The sequence below is a fragment of the Callorhinchus milii genome, unplaced genomic scaffold, assembly GCF_018977255.1.
Source record: "Callorhinchus milii isolate IMCB2004 unplaced genomic scaffold, IMCB_Cmil_1.0 Scaffold3, whole genome shotgun sequence".
NCBI lineage: Eukaryota > Metazoa > Chordata > Chondrichthyes > Chimaeriformes > Callorhinchidae > Callorhinchus > Callorhinchus milii.
Window position 1 is genome coordinate 29,753,303 of NW_024704744.1, and position 12,251 is coordinate 29,765,553.

Genomic DNA, 12,251 nt, shown 5'->3' on the forward strand with positions numbered 1-12,251 from the left:
AATTTAAATTATAAATATAAATTTTTTAAAAGTTACTACAGACAGATGTACAAGATTGAGTATAAAGAAAGATTACCTCTCAGAGTCTGGTAAGCTTAACCACTTTAGGACAGTGAATACTCTTTGTTCAAATGAAATGGATCTGAAATACATAAGCAGTTCCATTGAAAAGTAAACGGCAGTGGAGAGATTAGTCACTAATAAATAATATAATAATAATAATCCTTGCATTCTAGGCGTCTCAAAGCTCTTCACAGAATATACTGTAATGTGAATTGATTGTATATTTGTGGTCGAAAAGTAGCTGACAATTGCAAACAGCAGTGTCCCATAAACAGTCGTGGTTTGAAGTGATCAATTTATAATTTTTTTTTCTTGAGGGTTTATTATGAGGCGTGTCGATTAAGGAAACTTGCCCAAGGATTCGCCCTGCCGGGAATCAAACCCAGGTCTCTTTTTTATTTACCAGCACTGTGACAGGACAGTGCACATCATAATCATAAGAAATATCACCATATTACAAAAATGTCATTCATCATACAGCTTTCATGTGCTATAGGAATAATGTTCCACTATTCTGCGCTTTTCTCCAACCCCTCTGCATGGTCAAAGAGATAGGTTTTCAGAAAGCTGTTGAAGACATATAGAGAGGGGGCGAGAAGGAAGGGTTTAGGTAGGGACATTTTCTGTTAAAGCAGTGAATCATACAGTTGGAAAAAATGTACAATTGAAAAGTCTAAATTGTTAGTGTAATGAGTGGGAGTACGCGATTGGATTAGCTCATGGGCAGAAAAATACTAGCACTGGTTGAGCTTGTTCAAACAATGAGCTTGTTCAGTTTTTGTGCTGTGACTTCAATATGCACTTATATAGCACCCTCAACGCAGGGTTGCATCTCAGAGCGCTCAACTGTAACGCAGCCTGACTTTGAGCCGGGTGGGGAGGTGACCGTGAGCATTGTTGAAAAGGAAGGTTTTCAAGCGGGAGTTGAAAAAGGGGAGAGAGGGGGCAAGTCGGAGGGATTGATGGAGAGTGTTCCAGAGCTTCAGGGCGTAGTGGCTGAAAGCGCGACCTCCAATGGTAGAGCGGAGGGTCAGAGGGACAAGCAGAAGGCTGGTGCCAGTTGAGCGGAGGCGCCGGGTGGTGGATTGGGGAGTGAGGAGGTTGGAAAGTGCCAGGGAGTGAATAGATTTGAACACGAGTGTGAGGATCTTGAAGTCGATCCGTTCAGTGATGAGGAGCCAGTGGAGCCTGGCCAGAACTGGTGAGATGTGGGTACGAAGTTTGGTCCGGGTAAGTATGCGGGCAACAGAGTTCTGAATGAGCTGAATTTTTTGGAGGTGGAGGATGGTGGTCCTTGTCAGGGACCGGATGTGGGGGAGGAAAGACAGCTGGGGGTTGCTAGATTGCGCACGGTTCAGTGAGTCTGAGGGAGAGCCTAGGGAGGTTCTGGAGTTCAGATCTGCAGGAGGGAAGATGCAGGTTGGAAATGGGACAGTAATGTGAGAGGTTAGAGGGATCAAGGTGTTTTTTTGTGAGGAAGTGTGTGATAACAGTGGTTTTAAGGGGGAGTGGAACAGAGCCTGAGAAAAAAGATGGGTTGACTGCGTCAGCCAATAGGGGGGTGAGGGTTGAGGCAGCAGATGGTGAACTTCATGTGGATGATTGCGGTTGAGAGGGAGGAGGGAGAAATGGGGGCAGAGGAGTGCCATTCTAAGGGGTCAAAATTGCGGTATTCCCAAACATATTCCATTCCTTATTTGAGCCAAAGGTGTTGAGAACTAGCAAACATCATGTTTGGATGGTTTAATAGCTCTCATTTTCTGGAATTAGCCACAGTTTCTGGGATGGACAGAACAGCTCTCACGTTGTTGGATTATATAGATATTTCTCATTTTGTGAAATCAATGGACCTTACTCTTTGAGATGGGTGGTAAACATCTTACATTATGGGTTAATTTGGATAAACCTCTGGGATGATTGGGATTTCCCTCATTTTCTGGGAATGTTAGGGTAAACCTCAGTTATTGATTTCTTAATAAAAAGAGAGAAAATCACCCTCATAATAATATCAACCTTCACTTTGTCACCCCACCCCGAACCAAACCTGTATTTTCATTAGCAAAAGATTATACAGTTTTTTTAAAAAAAATCACTATATATGCATGTATCCCTGTAAACCAAAGCCCCTACAGGTACATAAAAACATAAGAAATGCTAGATGAAAAAAGACCAAGGTCCATCTAGTTTGCCTTCCATCTTCCTGGGGGTCGCATGCATATATTGCCCAAACTACCTATGTACTATATCAGGTAGTGTGCTCTTTGCTGGACAAGCTTTCTTTCCATTGTTCACAATGCTTTCTTCTGCAATCATAGTATTGTTTGCCAAAACAAGTTACACAGTTCTAGCTGGTTACACACTGGCAGTGGCAATCTCGGTAGTTGTGTTTGGAGACTCCTAAGCATGGTGTTTCCATGCTTAAGCGTCTCCAAACCAAATGGGTTTCCATGTGTGTTAGATACCCATCTGAGGAGAAATAATGTTTGTATTGTTGGTAATACTTCATCAGTCTATTAGTCCTCCCACCTCCCTCTCTCCCTGGCTTGGAGTCAGTCTCCACCACTGTAAAGCGCTCCGGGAAGCTACCTCGCGTGAAAGAGGACATATAAATGCAAGTTGTTATTCTTGTGATCAGATTTTGCCAGCTCGAACCTTCCCACATGCAGCAATCTGGATTGTTCTATCTATTTCCAATACTTACTTATTGAATATTTCATATATGTTTGGAAATGATCCATTTACTTTAACATCAGACCCAGGCCAGAAGAAAGTACCAGCCTTCAAACCCTGGTACATAGCTGTCAGCCACACCTACAGAAAGAAAAAAAGTATACTTAAAACTTGGATATACCTTCAGATGTAGTTATACATTTAATTTCACATGATAGCTATTTCAACAGAGGGCTGGTGGTGCAGTGGATTTTTTTAAAGGTTCAACTTTGAAACCGTTCCTTATAGAATTTTTCCCACTTTTGTTAACCGGCATCAGTATCTGGTCTAGCGCAGGCCAAATACAAAATAAATCTCTCTCCACTTTGCCCCACAATATTGTGTTAACATCTGAACCATAACAGAGCATGCTTTCATCCATCAGTCTCAATTTTCAGTTCTTCCCTGTCATCCTTGTGAAATCTCTCATTTAGATCGCCTATTAATCAAAAAATTGCTTAACATGCACAGTATCATATTCTTGAACACTTTTTCAACCAAAATATATACAAAGAAAACCGCTGTATTCTTATTACTCACTGGTTGTCCTTGCCACCATCTGGGATCATTCTTTTCATTACCAGAGAGACTGAAGGACATTTTCAAATTAATATCATACATGCTATTATCAATAATACCATGTGTTTCAGGATACAATCCCTGAAAAACAAAGTTCACCATATTAAAGTGAAATTTCATTCAATCAATCTTTCATTATTAAAATTACTATTGTACCCTATTGAACAGAGTAATCATTACAGAGAAATGGAGAGACCTTGAAGAAGCTGGTTGGCCCATTTGATTTGATTCTTCCAGAATACCCACCTCCATTAATCTGTCTCTTAAATGAGTGCAGTGTCTTGACTTAATAACCCTTCCTCGTGAACTGTTTTTAATTTTCCTCTGAATAAAGAAATTCCTGATGTTTGTTCTGGAATTGTAATCCTCAAACTGTGCTCTCTTGTTCTGCTGTCCTGGCATCTGAGGTCACTTTCTCAATCCTATTTAAAATCTCATATGTTTCTCCCCTATGAGACATCTCCTTTCAAGATTGAAGAACCCTAGCTTGTCTATTTGTTGCATATAATTTATTCTTCTAACATTTGGAACTACCTTGTTGTTCTCCTCTGGGACTTGGGTAGCCCCTGCAATGTACTGTTACAGCATGACTTCTGGAGTTCATAACTAAACTGAACTTGTAACTTTCTGATCTGCATGCTGCCTGACTTGGTACTGCACCAGCTTGTGCTTGTACCTACTAGGCTACTGTTGGAGTCTTAATTCCTGAGAAAAGTAATAGAAAGTAGAACGGTTCAAACCCAGCACTTACTGTGACTATAGAATAGTGGTTAGGGAATGTTTTGGTGGGGTACATGGCTCGCATATACTTAGAATGTGTTCCACAGGTTTCTGCAATAAATTACATAAAGAAAATACATTAAGCAAGTCTAGTTTTAATTTCAAAACAATTTCACATCAGTGCAGATTGAGACACAAGCTACACATGAGATTAATGTTTAATCAAGCCATAATAATGAGTCACCCACTAAATTATAGCTCGGTTCTCTCACCCTATTCTAATAATAATTAACTCAGAAATTTATGCTAAAATTGCAGAAAATAATTTGACAGTTGTCATTTTCAGATACATTGAACAGTTAAAATTAAACTCAGTTTTAGTTTTTACATTTCTGAATGTAAGCAGAAGCCTGGTTTTGGAGAAATTCCTTAAACTTTTGTATACAGCAGGAAATACAGTTTTTTTTAGTAACAGGGTGACAGTCCTCCATCTCTGCCACATTGCCCACCTTCTTACTTCAAATGCTGCTGAAACATTCATGTTTTTGTCATCTTCCAACTCGATTTTTTCAATGTACTCCTCACCGTCTCCCCAGCTCCATTATTAACAAGGTCCAAATTACACAAAACTCTGCCGGCCATGTCCTCACCTATACCAGGCACCACACCCCCATCATCCCAGTTCTTGCCAGGCTCCACTGGTTTCCTCTTGCAGAACAGATCGATTTCAAGATCCTTACTTTCACTTTCAAATCGCTTCACACCTGACTTCCCTACCTCTGCAATCTGTTCACACTCCCACTCCTCCACCCATCACCTTTGTTAGTCTGGCTTGGGTGTTCTCATGCCCCTCAACCACTCAGCTCCATGATTGGAGGCTGTGCCTTCAGCCACTATGCCCAGAGTCTCTGGAACATGTTGCCTCAGCCCCTCCATCTTGCCCCCTCTTTGCTCGTCTTCAAATCACAACTGAAGACTTTCATCTTCAACCATGCCTTCAGTCAACCTCCCCTCCCTTTCCAGCTCAGCATCAAGTCATGCCATTGCTAAGGGCTCCCAGACACTAACTGCATGCAAGATGCTATATAAATGCAAGTGGTTGTTGTTCTTGGCAAAAAAANCATTTTGATGAAAATCAGTAATCCGTACTTATTGTGAAATTGTGTTTTAATTTACAAACTGCAACATTTTTCATTGCACAACTCCAAACAGCTGCCTTACTCTCAGATTGCCAGTAAATGTATGTGAGGAATTCTGGCACCAAGTAATACACTTGAGCAATATAACACATCCTGAAACGCAATATGGCACCACATTGTACACCAGCGTGGGATGCAAAGGTTATCTTTGGGCATGTGATTTGCACATGGGTCAACAACAACCTGCATTTATATAGCACCCTTCACGGCATCTTAGGTCATATATTTATGTAGCAATATGCCAAAAAGGGGAATAATTTTATCAGTCTCCAACTCATTACAAATTTCTTCTATTTTTGCCATTTTACTATGGAAATTAAAGTTATAACATAACATGTAGGAGCAGGAGTAGGCCATTCGGCCCTTCGAGCCTGTCTTGCCATTCAATCATGGCTGATTTTCTAATCTAACTCCAGTTTATACTATAACCCTGCCTTATCCCCATATCCCTTAATCCCTTTTGCAATAAGAAATATATCTATCTCAGTCTTGAATATATTCAAGTTAAACTTTCTATGTATTTGTGTTTTTAGAAAAAAATAAAACGTAGGTTTGCTTCAATTCAAGTAAGCTTATAGTGAGCAACATCCCACATTATTGCAATTATTAATAAAGTAACTCTGATATAGACATGAAACATGAAAGTTATGTAAACGCCAAAGTATTTTCACTGCAAAGGATAACGACTACATTTCTAGTGGATGAAATGTTTCTATTTATATTTCATTTGCATTTACTTACTGAGTTTATTGATAACTGGCATTAGTTTGTACCAGGTCTGTAAATACTCAGCTCTGAAGCCATCCAAAGAAAACAGTATCAAAGGTGGTTGAGTGAACCTGGAAGTGAAAGAGTTCATGTTATTCTAATGTTTTATAGCATAAGTTAAAATAGTGCAATCAGATACATGTCAGACCTGTTACTATTATTATATAAAAGCTGATAAAGCTGAAAGGCTGGTTGTACATAGGATTGTGCTAGTCTGAGCCTTAGCTTGAAAGGAGACGTTGGAGCACCAACTCATTGTGCTACAATGATGAAGCTTTGTACCCACAATGTCCCACATGGTGTAAAATGCCTTACAAGGGGGAAATAGACCTCTAAAATGAAGGCATAGGTTGGGCCCTTGTTTGTAGAACTCAACAAGTCCAAGGTTTGTTTTACAGTATTATACAATGCAAATCTACATTTATATAGCGCCTTTCACATCGGGAGGACTTCCCAAGGTGTTGGGAAATGTGAAGGGGTTTGTGTTATAAACCCCTTGTAAAGGGAGTGTAAAATGTGAGGGAAATGTTTGCATTATAGGACCCAAACACACCAATGTAATTTTATGGTTCTGCTGTTCATAATTCCAATCTCCCAAGACACACTGGGACATCACCCAGTTCTGAATGAGAACAGCATTTGAAATAAAAGAATTAGAGATATTACTCCCCTGTCAGGCCTCGCAAATGAATACTGAGCATTTAGTGAGGTACCTGAGAGTGCGCTAGTGAGAGTGAAATGCCCTACAACTTACAAATTGCAATATTAATATTTATATTTCTTACACTGTCAAGCTTAGTAACTCCTCAACCTAGTTCTCCAATTATTTCATGAGCCCTTTCAGCAACTGAACCATTAAATAAGTTATAAATAAGCCATCTTTCTCTCATTATGCCTATTGTACCTGCAAGTAATATAGTGAAACATAGGGAGGGAAATAAATCCTACTTAAAATAAGACCATAAAGGGTTTAAGCATCAATATGTGACCTCTGTCTTTTTTGTTTGCTGTTTCTTTTATGATTTAGAAATGGGTCTTGTGGGTCTCTCTGGCATTGAAATTGGTCTAATATCCTTCACTTAGTATTCCATGCTCTGGTGCAGTCAAAGCATTATTGACCAAGAGCAAACCATCTTCACAGCGGAACATAAAGAATCAGTTAGTATGGCTGTGATTTACATCTCCTCACAAAACTGTCATAAAACTAACTGTAAGCTGGGTATGTATGGTAAAAGTGAGCAAAAAGGCCCAAACTAGCTAATCTTTCTTGATAGCAGTAACTTGTCAGCCCTGGTATAATTCTTGTAAACCTACACGGTACTCTTTCCAAACTGATATATCCTTCTTATAGTATGGAGACCAGAACTGGACACAATACCCCAAATGTGGTTTTGTATAAATTCAACAGCCCCTCCTCAGTTATATTATTTCCTTTGTGTCCTCTATAAATGGAATCTTGTTATTGTTGTTGTTCCTTTGGGTATAAAGGCCAAGTCCCCATTGGCCTTTTTATAGCTTTATATAACCGTGTTGCTACTGCTAGAGAATTGTGGATCAGTATCCACATCTAGATCTCTTTGCTCCGTCTTTATTTTTTCTCTGCCAAAGTGAATTACTTCACATTTTTCGGCATTAAACATGATTTGCCATCTCTCTGCTCATTCTGCTAGCCTGTTTATATTTTGCTGCATTCTTCTACAATTCCCTGCACTATTTACCATGCCCCTCTCCCCCCTCCCAGTGTGGTGTCATCTGGACACCACACCTCCAATACATGAATCCAAATCATTTACATGTATGGTGAACAGCAGTGGGCCCAATACAGACCCCTAGGGAACACCACTTCCTAGATTCGGTTTATCAACTTTTTTTTAAAAATAGGTATTACATTGACCATTCTCCATTGGCCATTCTCCAGTTCTCTGGCATGATTCCTTTCTCTACTGTGTTCTTAAATACTGTATATATATTAGAGTCTCAGGTATCTCCTCCCTATGGATGCAGTCTATCTGGGTCAAGTGCCTAAGCTTGTGTAATTTATTAAATACCTCCCTTATCCCTATCTTAACTGTTGTAAATTTTACAGCTCACCCCTCCTGTTCTTACTAAATTTTCTTTTATTAGTTTATTTTGTGAAAACTGAGGCAAAGTATACATTTAGTATTTCTGCCAATTCCTTATTATCTGCTATGAGATTAAGCCCTTCTCACCTTTATGGTCCTAGTTCGACTTTGGTCCTCCCGATGTAATTTTATTGTTGCTGTTGTTATTGTTGTACTTTAACCATTCTTTTATTTCTAACATGCCTACAGAACATACATCTCCTGTGGCTCAGTGGTTAGAGCACTCACTTTGCAAGCGAGAGACCTGGGTTCATTTCCAGGCAGGGTGAAACCTTGAGCAAGTTTCCTTACTCCACACAGAGCCTAATAATAATCCCTCCAAAAACCAAAAACAATAATAAATTGGTCATTTTCAATCTACGACTGTTTGTGGGACATTGCTGTGCGCAATTGGCTGCCGTGTTCGCCCACAAATATACAGTCAATTCACTTTACAGTGTGTTCTGTGAAGCGCTTTGGGACGTCCTCCTGACATGAAAAGCGCTATATCAAATGCAAGGATTATTATTATTATTATTATCAAGGACCTTGGTCCTTTTCTTGTCTATCAGTTTGCACTTTGGCTTCTGGAAACTTGAAAATGACTGTTGAGATCTTTAAGATTGGGTCAAGTTGCAGTGATTAGAGGATCAGAGTAAGGACATCATTCCATAATTTGTTGCAATTTGAAGGGCAGAACACCATGAAATTGTTGTTGTTGTTGTAATTCGAAGTAGATCAAGCTGACCCACAGGAAATCTCCTCCAAAAGTGGATAATGTCGGAGTGAAATTCCTATGGATCGATGTGACGTATGTCCGTTTTCCTTATTAAATAATGCAAATGTGAAGATTGTGACTTGTGAATGTGTTAAGACAAGATACTGTCTTAACTTAACAAAAAACATAATTTTAAGCCTTTATCCTGCTAAACAACAGTCCAACGTCACAATCTGAGAGCTAGCATTCCAAAGCGCAGCTTCAAATGAAAACATTGTGAAGGATTCAGAGTACCCACAGCCTGGTCATTATACAACAGGGATAGTGATTTTATTCTAACAATATTTTAATAAGCACTATTGTAAGCCCCTCCCCCCTTCCGTTTGAAATCATCACATTGTAAATCCTAAACTACAGTGAAATTACCTCCGCAAAGCTAATCACCTCTCTTGCCAGACAAAAGTAATAGTAGTAGCGAAGCAAGGAATGTAAAACCACAGAACGATAGAACTTTGTAACACAATAAGGAGTCCATTTAGCCCATTGACTCCCCTCACCCCTGGTCAATTAAAAAAATACCCTGTCAGACATCTATATTTTCTTTATAGTACAAGTTAACTGTTAACTGCTCTGCACAGATCCTAAAACTCCACAATAATCTGTAAATAAAATGATTTGGTTAAGATATTATTTGTCCATTTTCATTAAATGCCTGTCGGAAGGCTTGTCATGTTCTATTCGTAACATAGTGTTGAGTCAATGACTTCACATATAAGAACATAAGAACATAAGAATTAGGAGCAGGAGTAGGCCATTCGGCCCCTCGAGCCTGCCCCGCCATTCAATAAGATTATGGCTGATCTGCAGACCTAACTCTAATTACCTGCCCTATCCCCATATCCCCTAATCCCTCTGTTTTTTTTAAAAATCTATCAGTCTCAGCCTTGAAGATGTTCAAGGACTGAGCATCTACAGCCTTTTTGGGTAGTGAATTCTATAAATTCACTACCCTCTGAGTGAAGAAATGTTTCCTCAACTCTGTTCTAAAAGGCTGACCCTTAATTTTAAGACTGTGACCCCTGGTTATAGATTCAGGGGAAACAGACCCTCAGTGTCTACTTTATCCAGTCCTTTAAGAATCTTATATGTTTCAATAAGATCTCTCCTAATTCTTCTGTACTCTAGAGAATATAGCCCTAATTTATTCAGCCTATCCTCATAGGTCAGTCCCCTCATCCCAGGAACTAACCTAGTGAATCTACGCTGCACCCTCTCTAAGGCAAGTATGTCCTTTTTTAAATAAGGAGACCAAAACTGCACACAATACTCTAGGTGTGGTCTCACCAAGGCCCTATACAGTTGTAGCAAGACTTCCCTACTTTTCTACTCCAAACCTTTTGCAATGAACGCTAAAATGCCGTTCGCCTTCTTAGTTGGAGTCCAGTAGCTCAGTGGTTAGAGCACTCGCTTTGCAAGCGAGAGACCTGAGTTCAATTCCAGGCAGGGCGAAACCTTGGGCAAGTTTTCTTACTCCACACGCCTAATAATAATCCCTCCAAAACAAAACAATAATAAATTGGTCATTTTCAATCTATGACTGTTTGTGGGACATTGCTGTGCGCAATTGGCTGCCGCGTTCGCCCACAAATATACAGTCAATTCACTTTACAGTGTGTTCTGTGAAGCGCTTTGGGACGTCCTCCCGACATGAAAAGCGCTATATCAAATGCAAGGATTATTATTATATTATTACTATTAGTTGCTTGCTGCACCTGCAAACTAACTTTTTGAGACTGGTGTACAAGGACACCCAAATCCCTCTGCACACTAACACTATCTAATCTCTCCCCCTCTAATTTTTTTTTTAATCCTTGCATTTGATATAGCGCTTTTCATGTCGGGAGGACGTCCCAAAGCGCTTTACAGAACACACTGTAAAGTGAATTGACTGTATATTTGTAGAAAATAATCTGGTATAGAATAGTATCCCTTACCCTGCAGGACATTTTGGAGTAGTGATATCTTCGCAGTAATCATCAGCCCAGCGATTCTCCTCTACACAGGGAGAAAAATCATTACAATTAGCTGTGTTTAAACAGATGATTACATTTTGAAATTCAGATCATGCAATTCCATTATGATTAAAGACGGTTCTTCCCATTTGAGTCACACAGTTCTGTATCCATAAGAAGTAGCAATTTCATTGCATCTAATACATAGCACACACAATTCAGGTTTAAATTGCAGAATATCTGATACTGCAATACAGGACCTCATGAAAAACTGTCCTCCTCTAACATTCAATGGATGTGATGTAACCGGGTTTCTTAGTGGTAACTCAGTTACTGTTATAACCTGCTACCTGGTACTCGAATCTTAGATGGCATTAGTTATGTTAGTTCTTGGACTGTCCACTACAATAATATTGGTCTTTTTATCCTAACATGGAGGTAGGTCCATGAGAACGAGAAGACTATTGAGCTGAAATTCTGGTTTGCATTAGACCTTTGCCAATGTCGGCCAAGAAAGGGATTTCACCCATTTTATCCCAAATATTGTCAAAGGTACTATTGCATAACCCCTCCAGGAATTTCAACCTAAATATCAATTGTAATATATTTGAAATCTGCAGCCTAGGTAACCCTTCTCTTTCTTTCTAGTTTTGAGGCAGTGCACAGGTGCACACAAACATGGTGACATTACAAAGTAAAACTGGAGAAAGAAATGGAAGAAAACATGGTTGAGGACAGGAACATGCTCAACTGAGAAGCACCCGTACACCTTTCCCAAGATAAATACCTTGCCAATCTGCACTAAAATGCTTTGAGACATTTTGACGCTATAGGCACTATATCAAATGTATGGTTTATGTTTATTTTATTATAAGTTCTCTGTTTGAAGTTCCTTACTTTTGCAAACGGAAGAATAATCAGTGCAGCAATCACCAGCCTCTAAACAATCATCAGAGCACGAACAGTGGCTTTCGGGTAAACGTTTCTCTCCACAGCGGAACTTGCTGCATGTCCAGAGTTGAGCTAGAACACAGAAATACCCAATTAACCCTTGCCTTAATACACAATATTATCATGATAACTGATGTACCAAATTTTTCAATGGTTTACATGAACTCAATTTTACGAGAATAATTAGTCTATTATTCCATTAACTACATATGTTTTGTATATTGCTGGAGCTCTAAGTGCACACTTACAGCTGACTGACAATAAAACTACCAGGTGCTTATATTTGCCAGCATAGAGCTAGCTGGATGTCAGCATTTTTTGAATCAGACAAGTGCAAAATATTCAAATCCAATTTCATATTCTTATTCAGGTTATATGGTTACTGCTCATCTGAGGTTATGTCATTAAGGCTCGCAGTCAAATTATGGGG

The 12,251-nt window shown here is 39.4% G+C and overlaps 1 protein-coding gene across 1 annotated transcript in view; it reads right to left on the reverse strand.

The window, feature by feature from the left end:
• Positions 1 to 12,251, reverse strand: part of LOC103182286 (ectonucleotide pyrophosphatase/phosphodiesterase family member 3) — a 50,298-nt gene that overhangs the window by 24,867 nt on the left and 13,180 nt on the right. Inside the window, exons 4-10 of the mRNA XM_007899237.2 lie at positions 11,768 to 11,893; positions 10,853 to 10,913; positions 6,012 to 6,109; positions 4,103 to 4,182; positions 3,313 to 3,432; positions 2,765 to 2,874; positions 77 to 142 (exon numbers count right to left, since the gene is read on the reverse strand). Coding sequence (XP_007897428.1) covers positions 77 to 142; positions 2,765 to 2,874; positions 3,313 to 3,432; positions 4,103 to 4,182; positions 6,012 to 6,109; positions 10,853 to 10,913; positions 11,768 to 11,893 — 661 coding nt within the window. The remainder of the gene's footprint in view (positions 1 to 76; positions 143 to 2,764; positions 2,875 to 3,312; positions 3,433 to 4,102; positions 4,183 to 6,011; positions 6,110 to 10,852; positions 10,914 to 11,767; positions 11,894 to 12,251) is intronic.